The 15,689-nt window shown below is 52.8% G+C and overlaps 6 protein-coding genes across 6 annotated transcripts; 4 read left to right on the top strand and 2 right to left on the bottom strand.

Moving 5' to 3' along the window:
* Positions 1 to 28: 28 nt before the first annotated feature.
* PC9H_006145 (uncharacterized protein) lies at positions 29 to 1,512 on the bottom strand (the record flags this gene model as incomplete). The annotated part of the gene is made up of 6 exons (XM_036775697.1): positions 29 to 316; positions 389 to 668; positions 725 to 837; positions 893 to 1,171; positions 1,224 to 1,426; positions 1,482 to 1,512. The coding sequence occupies 6 exons, from the start codon at positions 1,510 to 1,512 to the stop codon at positions 29 to 31; spliced, it is 1,194 nt and encodes a 397-aa protein (XP_036631716.1).
* Positions 1,513 to 1,986: 474 nt separating this feature from the next.
* On the bottom strand, positions 1,987 to 4,380 carry BUR1 (serine/threonine protein kinase, CMGC, CDC2/CDK sub; the record flags this gene model as incomplete). The annotated part of the gene is made up of 6 exons (XM_036775696.1): positions 1,987 to 2,512; positions 2,746 to 2,943; positions 2,995 to 3,221; positions 3,271 to 3,425; positions 3,475 to 3,647; positions 3,701 to 4,380. The coding sequence occupies 6 exons, from the start codon at positions 4,378 to 4,380 to the stop codon at positions 1,987 to 1,989; spliced, it is 1,959 nt and encodes a 652-aa protein (XP_036631715.1).
* Positions 4,381 to 4,624: 244 nt separating this feature from the next.
* PC9H_006143 (uncharacterized protein) lies at positions 4,625 to 6,136 on the top strand (the record flags this gene model as incomplete). The annotated part of the gene is made up of 1 exon (XM_036775695.1): positions 4,625 to 6,136. One exon carries the CDS (start codon positions 4,625 to 4,627, stop codon positions 6,134 to 6,136), a length of 1,512 nt encoding a protein of 503 aa, XP_036631714.1.
* A 475-nt stretch (positions 6,137 to 6,611) lies between these two features.
* On the top strand, positions 6,612 to 8,288 carry PC9H_006142 (uncharacterized protein; the record flags this gene model as incomplete). Its single annotated transcript, XM_036775694.1, has 11 exons — positions 6,612 to 6,635; positions 6,671 to 6,758; positions 6,817 to 6,914; positions 7,043 to 7,144; positions 7,200 to 7,303; positions 7,356 to 7,501; positions 7,547 to 7,737; positions 7,799 to 7,921; positions 7,982 to 8,002; positions 8,058 to 8,141; positions 8,196 to 8,288. The coding sequence occupies 11 exons, from the start codon at positions 6,612 to 6,614 to the stop codon at positions 8,286 to 8,288; spliced, it is 1,074 nt and encodes a 357-aa protein (XP_036631713.1).
* Positions 8,289 to 8,826: 538 nt separating this feature from the next.
* PC9H_006141 (uncharacterized protein) lies at positions 8,827 to 10,430 on the top strand (the record flags this gene model as incomplete). The annotated part of the gene is made up of 5 exons (XM_036775693.1): positions 8,827 to 9,238; positions 9,299 to 9,876; positions 9,928 to 10,076; positions 10,130 to 10,283; positions 10,341 to 10,430. The coding sequence occupies 5 exons, from the start codon at positions 8,827 to 8,829 to the stop codon at positions 10,428 to 10,430; spliced, it is 1,383 nt and encodes a 460-aa protein (XP_036631712.1).
* Positions 10,431 to 10,812: 382 nt separating this feature from the next.
* LYS2 (large subunit of alpha-aminoadipate reductase) lies at positions 10,813 to 15,382 on the top strand (the record flags this gene model as incomplete). The annotated part of the gene is made up of 6 exons (XM_036775692.1): positions 10,813 to 11,908; positions 11,958 to 12,395; positions 12,451 to 13,461; positions 13,513 to 14,351; positions 14,401 to 14,749; positions 14,808 to 15,382. 6 exons carry the CDS (start codon positions 10,813 to 10,815, stop codon positions 15,380 to 15,382), a joined length of 4,308 nt encoding a protein of 1,435 aa, XP_036631711.1.
* Positions 15,383 to 15,689: the final 307 nt, after the last annotated feature.

The raw sequence follows: 15,689 nt of genomic DNA, 5'->3' as shown, positions 1-15,689 counted from the left end.
GCAGTCCTTCTAAGTAGCTTCTAGCCTTCTAGTCGCTCTTGTCAGACTGCTCGTCTATGCCACCCTCCTCCAGCCTAGACTTCGAAGGACTAGCGACTGTCCTACTTCCAGCGGGGGGCATGCCTTGGCGCTTCGCTACCCGTTTTGCGCGTGCGAAGAGCCCGACTTCGTTGTCGCGTATGAAGTTGACGATGACCATGGGCCAGGACGGATGCGAGGGGATTGTATCGTAGAATTCTGGAGCTAGGGCACGAAGAGCGGGCAGTCGAGTCCAGGCAATTGAAGGGAAGTCGTGATGTTCGTTGTGATAGCCGACCTGCGAGTGAAATGAGGGATGAATATACGTACACGTTGTGAGTAGAGAATTGTAAAGTGAGTAGAAACATACGTTGTACGCGAGAATATTGAGAGGTCCGTAATAGCTATACGTTTCTTGTGACAGACCGTCCCAGAGGTAATGCTCGGCGATGAAGTGCCCAGCACAGGGATGCAAGCTACCAGCGAAGAAACTGCTTGCAATAAGATATATTAGCGGTCGGGGTCCGAAGGTTGAGACAAGGAGATAGTCGAAGACGAGCTGAGCCGCGATGTTGAAGAAGTGCCACCGTGTCAGCGTTTGTGCGCGCACGAATGTGGGGCGGAGAGCGTAGAAGAGGATTTGGAATGTACTGCGGATATGAGCATAGTCAGTTCGGCTGCACAAACAGAAAGAGAGGTGACATACGCGAAGAAGACTTTGCCTAGGACATTGTTGAGGCATAGTAGTTCCAAACGCGTTGGAAGGTCAGTATCTATTCCGTCTTGCCCCATAAACTTATGGTGTTCGATGTGGTATGGCTGAAGTAGTACTATATAAGCGTATACTCGGCCACATGGATGGTAATGCACACACCTTGAAGGCCGTGGAATATGGAATGCCGATTGGAAGGTTCGCGAATATGGCCAGTAGTTTATTTGCTGCTACACCACGGAACGCAAGGTTGTGGGTAATCTCATGTATAGCAAGGAAGAGGTTGTGGTTTGCCGTGCCACCGATCGCGTAGGCGCACACAAGGAACACGGGGGACAGTGGTTTGACGTGTCGGAGTGAGATGGCGACCGCCACCTGGAGCGCAACCACGAAGAAGACCACGAACTTCGTCACTGGCTCATGTCCCATGAGTTTGGTGACCTATAGAGCATCAGCTAGCTCTTCCTTAACCCCTCCGCCTAAGGCTACGCACCTCTGGGTGAGCCTTCAATATAGCCATCCTTCGCGACCGATGAGGCTCCTCGGTCATCAACCAAAGGAAGTCAGAAGGATCCTGCGGTGGTGCTATATGTGCGCGACCATCATCTTGCTTCGTTGGAGTTGGGACCACGGTACGACGGGGTGGACGGTTCTTGCCCTCAGCAAGCGACTCTGCACCGCCGTAAAGGCTGAAATCTATCAGGTAAGGCAATTAGGTGAGATTTCCTTGGAACCGCGCCATCCTGCGCACCTACTCCTTCCTGGGTGTTGGTAGGAGACATGGGGCGCTCAAAGACCTCCACGTTGGCTGTAAGTGTAGTCTCTGGAAAGTGAAACTAGAATGGGTCCATATTCTCGACCAAGACCAAGTTCTTTTCCCAACAAATCCCACGGTCAGTAAGAACGAGATGTTACTTACTTCCCCACACAACCCACGCATATACACATACTTGCTACACAGATGGAGCCAAGAGCGTCCCCATTTCGTTTACATCGGCGATGGATTAGCATGCCACGAACCCAAAGCCTAAACAACGCCCCGGAGGCGTATTGAATCGAAGAACGTCAATTGTCGAGCACAGCAAGCCAAAATAGCAACGATTATCTAGGGGACCCAGAAACAACTGAATGCAAGTATGTCAAATTAGTGCTATATGAATGCGGTGGATGATATATGCAGCGTGCATGGAGTGGGCGTAAGGTAGGCAAAGCAAAATCCTAGATGAAAGAACAAGTGACCTATCTACTCTACAACACTACCCGTAATTCAAAGGACTTGAACGAGTGCCATTTGGAGGGCCTCCTGGTGGTCTACCGCGACCAGGGACGCCGAGGGAAACGCCACCGCCCAGTGGGCCGTTTGGACGAGCGGGAAGTCCATTTGGCGGTGGGCGATGCATATTTGGTCCGTTGGGAGGAGGCCCTTGACGTCTGCCGCCGGAGTTATTGTGCATCATTCCAGCGTGCATGTGTCTAGGTGGGCCGTCAGAATGTTGTGGAGGACGTGGGGGGAGCCCTAGGGCTAATGAAGGAGGGGGGCCGCCGGGTGTAAGGCGGATGGGAGGGTTGTTTACTACGTGTGTGGGTGGGGGAGGGTGGTGGGAGTTGTTGATTCGGCGGTGGTCGTGGCGCGGGGGCATGGGGTTTCTGGGAGGGCCGCGAGGGGGAGGATGGTCTTGGGGGTGAGAGGGAGGTGGACGTCCTCCTGGAGGCGGTCCATGGTGTGGTTGGCGATGATGCGCGCGGCGGTCGAATTCGTGTGACGCTTCGTAAGAAGGAAGGCTAACAACGGTGTGAGACACGACGGGAGTCTCCAGCCACAAGATACGTACGACTTGGGGTCAGCTGGAAGGGGGTCCGACCAGAAATATCTATGATCTAGTGCTTAGAAGCCGTCAGCCGCTCTTTTGGGTTGCAAACCAGTAGTTGGTCAAGGAGGTCTACGGTCTCAGGGGAGGCAACCACGCTGTTGACGAGTGAGCACTGCGCGGTTACAAGGAACAGTCGCAACTTACATGTCGTACGTTTGCTTGAGCCGCCTAGAATAAGTGGTGTTGAACCGTTTCACGCCTTCACATCCAGGTAGGGCATCGTGGTTAGGCCATGTGTGCTGGTTCGGCGTGCCGCACAGTTGCCAGATCTTCTCAAGTTGATCTACGTCCGATGTGCCAGGCAATATTGGCTTCCTGGTAAACATCTCCGCCAGGACACAACTAGATCTCTGTCAATGGCAAGCAATGCGATACAGGACACGCTCAACCTACCCGATGCCCCATATGTCGACCTCTCCACCGTATTGCTGAGCCCCAAGTAGCAACTCGGGCGGCCGATACCACCGAGTCACGACGCAATTCGTGTATTTCTTCTCTTTGCCTCTGAATGTGGCACTCGTGGTAAACGCGCGGGCTAATCCAAAATCAGCTATGCGCAGGGATCCTGTGTTGGATATGAGAAGGTTGGCAGCTTTCATATCTCGATGCAAGATGTGGTTCTGTTTCACGCGTCAATAAGTGGGCAAAGCGGGGGGACAAGAAGCTCACGCTGTGCATGTATTCGGTGCCCTCTAGCAGTTGCTTCATATAGAGTTTGATATGACTCGGCTGCAGTTTCACCCGTTCGTTCTCCAATAGCCCAGCGAGATCGTGGTCCATATATGGGAACACCATATATACCGATAGAGGCTCCTTGCCATTACCTGCGCCGGTCAGCATCAATTCAAGGAATGAAAACACAAGGGCTCGCACTTCGTACAACAAACATATCAAGAAGATTAATGATACACGGGTGGTTCAATGCTTTGAGGATCTTGATTTCGCGTAGCGCAGTCACTGGCATGCCCTCTTTCTCGTTGTGCATGAGAATGCGTTTGAGTGCAACAGCTGTATTTGTCCGTTTGTGCAGCGCCTTGTGCACCTCACTGCGACCGTCATTCGCAATGGTCGACTGTGAGCAATAGCAGCGTTCACGTACCCGAAAGTCCCCTCCCCGAGCTTAGTCGTGACATTGTAATCCGACTGCTCGCCACACCCTTCGAACGTGCGTCCGTATGCCTTTTCTTCCTCCTTTCTCGACCGTCGCGCGTGTCTGATTCGTGGTGTCGTAGATGGTTTCAGCGGTGGCGGCGAGGAGGCGCGATGGTTGGTATGGGAGTCTGGAGGAGGCGCAGGCGGTGGCGAGTCTGGTGGCGGCGGAGGCGGAGACGCTCCCTTCCACGGATTATACTCGACATCCCTCCTCCCTCTATCACGCTCCCAGTCTCGTCTTCTATCTAGGTGATAGTCTTTATGCGGTGGGCTGAAATTCGTGTACACAGGCGAGCGGTAAGCAGGTAATCGGTGCTTCGGGGATGGGGAACGAGGCGAGTAGCCCCGGTGTCGAGAACGGGTGTAGCTGGGCTCCCAGTGGTCGGCTATTCGATGAGCTTCGCGTGGTCTCCGCTCATCGCGAGGCTGCTCCTTTTTCTTGAAAGGGAAGGGGATCTTGGGTCGGTCTGGCTGTGTCGGTTCCGGTCTCGGGGGGAGGGAGGCAGGTAGGGCTGGCGGGGCTATATCGTCGAGTTCGCCTTCCTCAGGCGACGACGGTGCATGTCGCTTCGCATCCCTGGATCCAGAGGGTGACCTTGAAGCATACCTTTTTCCTGGAGAACGCATCCAGAAAACAAGGCAATTAATTGCCACAAAAGTTACTGACTTAGCATTCAGTCATATTCCCACAATCATAGTAGTAGTCTCACAGTCATCACATGACCCTTAGCTTGGATTGTTATAAATAGAGTCACTAATGATTCACGCAGATTCGCCGTGGCAAGTTGAATGCGTTGTACCCTCAAATTGGGTGAGGTATCTCAGTTTTTGAGACGGTACATCTTTGCTGACTTTGACTGTACGTGCTAGCATGGCTTCTTCTCAGGTCTCAGGAATAGAGGTACGCGAGGGCAACCCTCCAACACCTCTGGGACCCATGAACAGACTTCCTCCAGAAATTCTGTCGCACACCTTCGAGATATTGCAGGGCCCCGTCCCTGTCGAGCAGCCTTGGCCTGTTTTCACGCAAGTGTGTCGATGGTGGCGTTCCGTGGCGCTCGCCCATCGACCTCTATGGTCGCGCATCGACATGACGAAGCCCAAACTCACGAGAATATCTTTGAGGCGATCCAAATGCGCCCCCCTTCAACTCCATTGCGACGACATCGAGGGGTCCGGTAACTTCCACTTGCCCGTATGGAAAAACATCGTCCAGCGTCTGGCCCGGGTTAACGAACTACATCTACACTTGCAAAGCGAGACCCAGATGCTGTATATCTTCAATATCCTGATCGAAGACAGCAAGATTCCGGCTCCTCACCTCGACATCCTAGAGATCGAGCTCCAAAGACTCATGGATTTGCAAGAACCAATATTTCTATTCATGGATCGAGCTGTGCCATGTGTACGACATCTGAGGCTAAAGAATTTCGATACTTTCCCATGGCGCACTACATCGCCCTTCTCGCGGTTGTTAGCTCTTGATCTGGAATTGGAATCTCTCTGGGCAGATTCTGATTCCCTGGACATATCTGCTCTTCTGTCCATGCTGGAAATGGCGCCGAGTCTCGAGAGCCTTCGCATCGAGTCCCATTTCGTCCCGCTACTCGGCGACCCGGGCGACAAAATTGTGGACCTGCCTAATTTGCACCACGTCGACCTCTCTTGGAGCTCTGCAAATATTGTCGTACTACTAGAGCATCTTCGCTATCCACTTGCAGCGACGGTCATTTTGGCGGGCGAGGATTCGTTTGCCCACGGCGCGTGGAGTATTGTGGAAATCTTGTTCCAACAATTGACGGAGGATACGATGGATCCGCCATACAAGCTATCTATCAAGATCGATTCGGAATCGTCGCTCTATATGCAGGCTTGGGGCCAAGCTGGTGTCCCTCTTTGGGATCTTACCTTGGAGAACCTGCCCCCGCGCCAGGAGACACTCATCTCTTCCCAAATTCTGCCCTTCTTTTCGACCGCTAGCGTCCTCTTCCTTTCGATCTCTAACGGAGACGTGGATGACTACCTGCGGCTTCTTCGACCGCTGCCAGAGTTGGAGGAGCTGCATGTTACGACGCTCATGCGGCGGCCAACGTTCTGCGATCCGACGATTATGCCATTCCTCCCACAATTAAAGATGCTGGAGCTTCAATGCGATGTACCAGAGTCGTACGACACCCGCACACTGAGGTATATCCGGTGTGTGGTCGCCGCATACATCGAACACAAGCGCCTCCATGGTTCATTGGGGAGCCTAGTCATTGCTCCCAGCGAAAACTACAGGTTTTCCCGCGCAGTATTTCGCGAATTATTAGAACACACAGACCTCAGCTGGACATTGAAGACAGGAAAGCTGATTGGAACTCGCGCTCGGGCCTCGAGCTGACGACTTCTATAAAATACGTAAATGGGTCGCGTTCAGGATTGTATGTATCAATGATGATAACGATCAATATCCAGTTATAGTGGACTAGACGGCATCCCAAGGGACTACCTGCGTACATGCTGGTAAGCACCAGTGGCGGCGAGGATCAATTTGACGCATTCTTCTCTATACGCAGGGACTTCAAGAAGGTCAGGGTAGTATCCCTGAACATACGCCCTCGTGTGATGGTACTCAAGCTCTCTGATCACCATTGTGGAGTTCAAAGGGGGGAGATTAAGTATGCTGAATGTAACATGCAAATTATGTGAATGTCACGTGCCAACGCGATTCTGAATCTCGTTCAGTTGGCAACTAAGTCGCGTGCATGCATTTCGTCCCGACCAACCAATGTCGCCAGGCCGGCCCGGCCACTGAGACCCACGCTGAATAGCTGATAAGGAAGCTCGGGAGTCGAGTTTTGTCTGCAGCCACCAACATGAAGGCATTGTATTACCACGGTGTAAGTCCATAATATCTCATTAACCGCGTAACCAGCTTGACCAAGTCTTCGAGCAGCCGCGCGAATTTGAAGTAACGGATGTGCCAATCCCTGAGATATCTGATGATCAAGTCCTGATCAAAGGTTCGTTGATCGCAGGAGTCGAGAAGCAGGGTGCTGACTGCTGCGAATCGACCGTCAGTATCACTTTGTGGTATGTTGTCGCTTCGTACGGGAACGCAGAGATCGCTCAACGCGGATGAGCACCAGGTTCTTGCGGTACTGATCTGCACATGTGAGGTCTTTTCTGCGTTCTCGAAATACCTAATGATCAAGCTCTAGATCGGAAGGAGAATTCATCACCAAATTTCCTGCGAGTGCATTACTTGACCCACATCACAATGGTCCTGACGAACAAGACGGTGTAGCTAATTCCTGGGCACGAGGTTGTAGGCGTCATCGAAAAGGTTGGAAGGTCTGTAACAGAGTTCTCCCCCGGCGACAGATGCGTCGCGGACAACAGTATCACGGTTGGTGCTTATTTCCTCCCGAATTTGACACCTAATTTATGTGATCGATCTGCAGTGCGAGCACTGCTTTTACTGCCGTCGTGGTAATCCTCTGCTTTGCGAGAACTTCGCCAGCCGAGGTGTCACCATGGCGGGGGGATTCGCCGAATACGTTGCATTGTAAGCATTTGTCGATGCACCGGAGACCTGCTTCCGACTCGGCACATTTCAGCGAAGCCAAGAAGGTCTACAAAATACACAACCTGACAGACGAAGAGGCGACCCTCGTCGAGCCTGCTGCGTGCGCAATACATGGAATGGATAGATTAAACGCCGCCGTTGGTATAGACGCCCTCATTGTCGGGGCTGGGCCAACAGGTAAGACCTCCGTTGACATCCATGGCGAAAACTCACGCCCTGAAGGTTTGATCCTGGCTCAACTCCTCAAACTGAACGGCGCGGCCAAAGTGGTAATCGCTGCCAACAAAGGGATCAAAACCCAAGTCGCCAAGGACCTCGACGCTGGCGATGTCTACATTGAATTGGATAGGGACAACCCCGGCCCTCAGTGGCGGCAACTCAAGGACGACAATCCTTATGGTTTCGATGTCGTGGTAAACCGAGTTTTGTGTCCTCCAATTCCACGTCGCCGATTCACTGCACTTGCCTGTATAGATCGAGGCCACTGGCTCAGCGGGTGTCGCCAACGAAGCCATCAACTATGTCCGTCGTGGTGGGACTCTCATGATCTACGGTGTCTATTCAAATGACGCGCTCGTACACTGGTCTCCTGCCCAAGTGAGATAGCACCCCGCTCCTTATTTGCGTACGAACTGACCGGTGCCCGTGCGATCGCAGATTTTTAGCAATGAAATCCGAGTATGTCCTCACGTCCCCTCCGTCAACCTCTTTCTCTTAGGGTCGTTGGATTTAGATAGTTGGGTCGTTTGCGCAGGTACTTTGCTTCCCTCGAGCGGTGGCGTACCTTGACAGCGGAAAAATCAACGTCAAGGGAATGGTGAGAATTATTCGTTTGTCCGGATCGTTGACCTCCACTGATGGCGCAATTCAGGTCACGGACGTATTTAGGCTGGAAGATTATGATAAAGTCTTGGAGAAGATGAAAGACAAGAGCGCTGTGAAGATTGCTGTTCGACCAACGTAGACTTTTATCCACGCGATGATCAGAGCATGTCGGCTTAGAAGTGAAGGCGCGAAAGAATTCCGAGCATCTTGTTCCCACAGCAGGCTCTGCACTGACTCCCACACCTCTATTGATCCTACTTCTAAGGAAACTTCTTGCTCGTCTGATGTCATGTTTGAATGGCGGGAACGGGCCTCTGATCTAGAGCGCATCATTGTTTATTCATCTTCGGGCTTGACATTTCGGGAATGATGTTGATAATCGAGGGGCTACGGCCTTACCAATAGTACGTCGTTGGCGTTTGTCTCTGACTGGTTTTGACTGATCCATCCTAACTCCTCTGTCCCCTTAGGCTAGCTCCGTCTGAATAGGCATAGACTACCGAATGAGATCCGACACGTCGACGCGGGCAGGCTCTCATCAATAATTCTCATGTCCTCGTACACCTAGAAGCTTCGCATCAGCTCATGACGACAACGGCCGCTGGTGCCTGGCTCTAACCAAGGCCGCTCAGAGCCATAAATACCTCTCCTTGTCTCTTTTCTCGTCAGCACCCACCATGCTCTCTGCTCTCGTCCTCGTAGCTCTAGCCGCCCTGTGCGCTGCGACGTTCCAGCCTATAGGGGCCCCCTTTCTTTCCCCAGTCACCACAGCACCCGGCTTCGCAGCGCAGGTCATCTTCTCGAACCTCACCGCGCCCCGCGGGATAGCGTTCGACGACCAGGACAACCTGCTCGTTGTCGAAAGGGGCCTCGGCGTGACGGCGTTCACCAAGACTACCCAGGGAGGGGCCTCTGGGTGGGAGCGGACCGTCGTGATCAGCGACCCTGGGTTTACACATGCTATCGAAGTCGACGGCTCGAGCCTCTTCGTGAGTACCGCAAGCGAAGTCAGGCTGTACAAATACGATTCCGCGACCAAAACCGTCAGTGGATCGACCGTGGTCGTTAACGGACTCCCTGCCGATGGAGGTGATTTCTGCCACTTTTCTCGACGAAAGGAGCGTCCCTAATTTCAAAGGTCACCGGCAGAATTGACGACGCACGCATTGCTACTCTACAAGCCCAAGACCTCTGCGACGCGCTCAGCCACGGTCTTGTTCGTGGGGAGCGGTCCTCTCACCAACATCGACCCCACGGCCCGCGACCCAGCGTCCGGTCGGTCCCAAGTTCGTGGCTTCAAACTGTCTACACCGGGCTCCGCCCTCCCGCAGACGTGGCTTTCCGGGGAGCTCATTGCGTACGGAATCAGAAATCCCGCTGGCTTCGCCATCCCTGCAGTACAGCTTTCCGCGGCCGACGCGCGGCCTGGCCTGTTTATTCTGGAGAACGGGGCGTCGATCGACGACGTGCCTGGATTCACACCGAAGTTTGTGAACGACAACCCCGCCGACGAGCTCGAGCTCGTAGCAGGGACCGGCGCTCTTGGCAGAGCGTACGGTTTCCCCGACTGCACCACCTTGTGGAATCCGACGGCAGACCCTGTTGGGAATCCGCAGTACGTTGGGCTGCCGCAAGGCGCCCAGTTCAGCTTGAATCTCGATCCACTTCGCAACGACGCATGGTGTGGACAGCAAGCTAACAACGTACCTCCCTCGTTGAGCTTCCAGGTCAGTTGATGCCCGAGTCTCCTCCGTATCTGATCATTACTGTCTTCCCAGGCGCACTCGGTACCTCTCGATATCAAGTTCTACGAACCCGGAGCCGTTTCATCCGTAACATCATTCCCCACAACATATGCGAACGACGCATTTGTTTCCTTCCGTGGTTCGTTTAACAGAGATCCCCCCACCGGCTATGGCGTTGTCCAGTAAGCCCTGTACTCTTACAACCCACTCGATACCCTGATATACCCGCGAATAGTGTGCCTTTCCCCATCACTTCCCCAACTCAAGCATCTCCGTTTATCGTCCAAGCAGCTGACTTGTCCACTTGTCCTGGCACTTGCATCCGCCCCGTTGGTTTGTCATTTAGCAAGGATGGACGCCTGTACGTCAGTAGCGATAGTAGTCGCGAGGTATGTTCACCGTCTCTACTCTTGCCTATTAGAAATTTGGTGACGCCCCATGCGTAGCTTTTCGTTGTCCAGCGTGGTCCTACGTTTACCGTAGCACCCCCAGGTCCCACGCTTACTATTCCTTTCCCAACCCCCGAGGCTTCGTAGAGCGAACGAACATATAAGTATACAAATACAAAGATACGAGAATTCGGTTCTGTAGTAAATACGTAAAAAATCCCTGATCCCCTCTTGAGCGCCCTCAGTACTCAGTCGCAACACTTTAGCGGCCTGCTACTCTAACTTCACTCCAGAGACCGAACGCTCATGTCCTTTCCATCCACTGCTACTTGTTTACTTTTCGGCTTCCTGATCATAACCTGAAGGAATGAGTTCTAAAAGCTCCGATCCCTGATTTCGGTCTTTTTCGGGCTAACGAAGACATGATGATCGTTACAAGAATAGTAGATGCCATCGTCGAGTCGAGTCACGGAAGTAAATTTCAAATTTTGACCAAAACCACATCACCATAGAGGCCTTGGGCATTACAATGGCAGATGGTCGCCTTGCTCGCGTGGTCTCGCGACTTCAAAATCTCCCCTCGATCTCGCTGCCGACCGACTATCCTAGGCCATTGGGCGCGAGGCTTGTTGAGGCAGCGCACCATGCTCGACTTTCGGAGCAGACGTCTCTAAGTCTCCTGAAACTTGCCCTCTACACGGAGAGCGAGTCGGACGATGAAGACGACTCGGCTGCTAAGGTCAAGCGACCCTCTGCGTTCCACCTTTTGCTGGCGGCCTTTACCGTTTTGCTGCATCGCTACACCGGAGATACGGATATCGTGATCGGTTCGTCGTCTGCATCTGCCCGTGATCCTTTGGTGCTTCGCCTTTCAATTGATCCCACAGACCCGTACTGGGCAGTGGTGAGGCGGGTACAGCAGGTCGAGACAGAGGCCGAATCAGATGCACTGCCGTTCGAGGACATTGTTCACGCTCTACGCAAGAACAAGGACGATTCTGGTCACGAGGACCCTCTGTTTCGCGTCCGCTTTTTCGACGAGACCGATCAACCCAAGGAGGACTTCATTCATTCCACCAGTGTCACCTCTGACCTGACGGTGTTCATTACACGGCCGCCTGTCTCTACCCGAGGCTCTCTGGCTCCTGAGATTTCTCTCCGAATACTATACAACTCGCTGCTGTTCACTGCACCGCGTATATCGCTCATGCTAGATCAGCTGTCCATCCTTTTGCGCAAGACCGCTGCAAATCCTTTAGCCCCTGTCGGCTCAGTTCCCCTTCTCACTCCTTCTCAATCAGCGAAATTGCCAGTGCCAACGGCCGATTTGGACTGGTGTGGCTGGAAAGGTGCCATCACTGATGTCTTCTCTCGCAACGCACGAGAACACCCGGACCGCCCTTGCGTTATCCAGTGTCTGCCAGTCGTGTCTCTCGATGAGCCACAAGAACGCGTAACATTTTCCTATGGGTCAATACGAAACGCCTCTAATATTCTTGCCCATTATCTTCTGAAAGGAGGTATTCAAAGGGAAGAGGTTGTCATGGTCTATGCCCACCGTAGTGTTGATCTCGTCGTCGCGGTCATGGCTATCCTCAAGGCTGGTGCCACTTTCTCCGTCATTGGTGAGCTATATTCCCGATTGGGACAAACCCTCTCTCAAACGTAGCACAGACCCCGCATATCCTTCTTCGAGACAAACGATCTACCTTAGTGTAGCAAAACCGCGAGGGCTCGTCATCCTCAAAGGCGCGGGCATCCTCAACCCTACTGTTCGCGAGTTCATCTCCACAGAACTGGAGATTCGCGTACAAGTTCCCGCGTTAGAGGTCTTCCCAGATGGGACAATACTAGGCGGCGAGGTCGATGGCGTAGACGTCCTGAAAGCGGAGGCCCACCTTGGAGACACCGATCCTAATGTTGCCCTCGGCCCAGACAGTATCGGGACCTTGTCGTTTACCAGCGGTAGCACAGGTATCCCGAAGGGCGTCAAAGGTCGACATTTCAGTCTAACCCACTTTTTCCCTTGGATGGGAGAACGGTTCGGACTCTCAGCGTCTTCGAAGTTTACGATGCTTAGTGGCATCGCCCATGACCCCATCCAGCGTGACAGTACGTATATTTGTCGTCGAATCTTCTCATCGAGCAGCTCATGATATGCGAACAGTGTTCACACCTTTGTTCTTCGGTGCTGAATTACACGTCCCCACTGCAGATGATATAGGCACGCCTGGTCGACTGGCCGAGTGGATGGCCGATAGTAAGGTTACCGTGACTCATCTCACTCCGGCTATGGGCCAGCTCCTTTCTGCTCAAGCAACCCGCCAAATTACTTCCTTGAAAAACGCGTTTTTCGTTGGTGACGTTCTAACCAAGCGCGACTGCCTTCGCCTTCAAGCCCTTGCCGCGAATGTCCGCATCATCAACATGTACGGGACTACAGAGACCCAACGCGCTGTGTCCTATTTCGCTATCCCCCCTGTCAGTGAAGATCCCACTTTCCTGCAAACACAAAAAGACATCATGCCAGCAGGCGAGGGCATGATAGACGTGCAACTCCTGGTCGTGAACCGGAATGACAAGACGATCCCTTGCGCCGTCGGAGAGGTTGGCGAGATTTACGTTCGATCCGGCGGTTTGGCGGAAGGCTACCTCGACGCTGATTCTACGGCAGTCAAGTTCGTGAACAACTGGTTCTCCGCGCCTGATTCACCTCCAAGAAAGGATACCATACTCCACCCAGCACAGGGTCTCCCTGGCCCGGAAGCGAGATGCTGGAAGGGCATCCGCGATAGGATGTATCGCTCGGGCGATCTGGGACGCTATCTACCCGATGGTACTGTAGAATGCACCGGACGAGCTGATGATCAGGTGAAGATTCGTGGATTCCGTATCGAGCTCGGAGAAATCGACACCCATCTCAGCTTGCATCCCCTCATCCGAGAGAACGTAACTTTGGTCCGCAGAGATAAGGACGAGGAAAAGATCCTCGTTAGCTATTTCGTGCCGTTGGATGGGCCAGGGTTGGATGAATTCGCCAGTGATGTTCCGGAGGCTAGCGACAGCGCGCAGGACAAAGCAAGGGACCTTACTAAGGGCATGAAGAAGTATAGGCGACTGATCAAGGATATTAGGGAGCACTTGAAAAAGAAATTACCCTCGTACAGTGTGCCTTCGCGTGAGTTCTAATCCTCAGTTTTCCGATATGCGTCTTGATGTTTCAAATCAGTTTTCGTTCCACTGCAGAGAATGCCTTTGAACCCCAATGGAAAGATCGACAAGCCTGCCCTCCCTTTCCCAGATACTGCACAACTAGTATCTGTTGGTCCATCTACCACGGGTCGGGCGGCCAATCCAACTGAGGAAAAGATGCGTTCCATTTGGTCCAATATCTTGCCCAACCCTCCATCTCCAATACCTTTGGACGAGAGCTTCTTCGATCTCGGTGGTCATTCAATTCTCGCCACCCGTCTGGTCTTCGAGATTCGCAAGGCTTTCGTAGTCAATGCCCCGCTGGGCCTGATTTTCGATCAACCGACAGTCGCCGGCCTTGTGAAAGCTGTCGATGCATTAAGAAACGCTGATCTCGGGTTGGCCTACAAGGATACGACCCCACCTTCATCCACAGGCCTCCTCGCAGTTCCAGGAGCACCAGCTGCACAAAAGGAGTCGACCTCCGTTGCGTATGGAGAAGACTATGTCAAGTTACTCAGTCAGCTTCGCGAATCATACCCGCCGCTATCATCTAGCTTTGCCACAGATCCTGTCACAGTATTCCTAACCGGTGCGACTGGCTTCTTAGGGGCATTCGTCCTCCGTGAACTATTGGCAAGACAGGACAGAGTGAAGAAAGTCATTTGCCATGTCCGTGGGGCTACGGTTGAGAAGGGTTTGGCGCGTTTGAAGGAGGGATCCACTGATCGCGAAGCATGGGATGACGCTTGGGTTAGTTCAGGGAGGTTGGAAGTGGTGACCGGGGATCTTGGCCAAGAACTCTTCGGATTAGGTGCTGAGACTTGGAATCGTGTTGCTGAGGAGGCTGACGTTGTGCTCCACAATGGCGCCCTGGTATGCTTTCTCCCTCCTGTTGAACAGAAATGCCACTGACTCTTCACAGGTGCATTGGGTATATCCCTATGAACGCCTGCGGTCGGCCAATGTCTTATCAACTCTGGCCGTCCTGGAGTTGGCCGCCACTAAAAAGCCTAAGCAAGTTGTGTTTGTCTCTTCGACATCAGCTCTGGACACAGAACATTATGTGCGATTGTCGGATTCGCTTGTTGGTCGGTCCGACTACAAGGGCGTTCCGGAATCCGACGACTTGGAAGGCGCAAGGTTGACTCTGAAGACAGGCTATGGTCAAACCAAATGGGTGTCGGAACGCTTGTTGTTTGAAGCAGGTCGAAGGGGCCTCAGTGGACACATTGTCCGGCCGGGATACGTCGTTGGCGACTCTAAGAGCGCCGGTGAGTAATCAACGCCAGCCTGTCTTTCTCTTTGACTAATAATATCAACGCCCTTCAGTCACAAATACTGACGACTTCATCTGGCGCATGGTCAAAGGTTGTGTCCAGCTGGGCCTCGTCCCGGACATCAATAACACGGTTAACATGGTTCCCGTGGACCATGTCGCTCTGTGCACTGCATTAGCGGCCATTTCACCCATATCCGATGCTCACCAGACCGTGTTGCACATCACCGCACGACCTACGCCTACGTTCAACGACATGTTGTCGTCGCTTCGGCAATACGGCTTCCCTACCGAGCAATGCGAATACATCGTCTGGCGAAGGAAGCTAGAACAGCACGTCATGGAAGTGCAGGATAATGCGCTTTTCCCTTTGCTTCATTTCGTCCTTGATGATCTCCCAACAAGTACAAAGGCACCAGAGCTAGACGATTCGAACACAACAGCCTTGCTTCAGGCACATACACCCAATACTAACATGACAGTATCGGACGAGTTGATGGGCAAGTATCTTGCGTGGTTGGTCGCCGCCGGATTCCTTCCCCAGCCAACCCTTCCCAATCCAGAAAAGCCATTGCCCTCGTTGAGTAACGCAGGTAGCGTCAAGGCAGCTGGTAGAAGTGGAAACTAAAATCGTCCGAATGTACAATGCCAAATAGATGTATCATCAAATGTAACCCAAACTGTAGGCCCTCGGTTGTTAGAGTACGTGCAGCCAGTAAAAGTAATGCAGAAGTTGTAGTAGCCAAACTTGGAATGCGAAAGCATACAAATCATGTATTCTGAATGGAGTCGCTTCAACTTCAACTTGATTTGGGGCAAAGTTGGTCCCATGATGCTATATTGTGAGGTGAGCATTGGATGGATGAACGCAGGAGGTAGCAGCGAACCGGGGGTTGGCTGATCGTGGACAGACTTAGTGTCTTCGGCAAAAACGA

This window comes from Pleurotus ostreatus, assembly GCF_014466165.1.
Source record: "Pleurotus ostreatus strain PC9 chromosome Unknown scaffold_4, whole genome shotgun sequence".
Lineage (NCBI taxonomy): Eukaryota > Fungi > Basidiomycota > Agaricomycetes > Agaricales > Pleurotaceae > Pleurotus > Pleurotus ostreatus.
The sequence above is the reverse complement of the archived record's forward strand: the minus strand, read 5'-3'. Positions and strand labels throughout refer to the sequence as shown.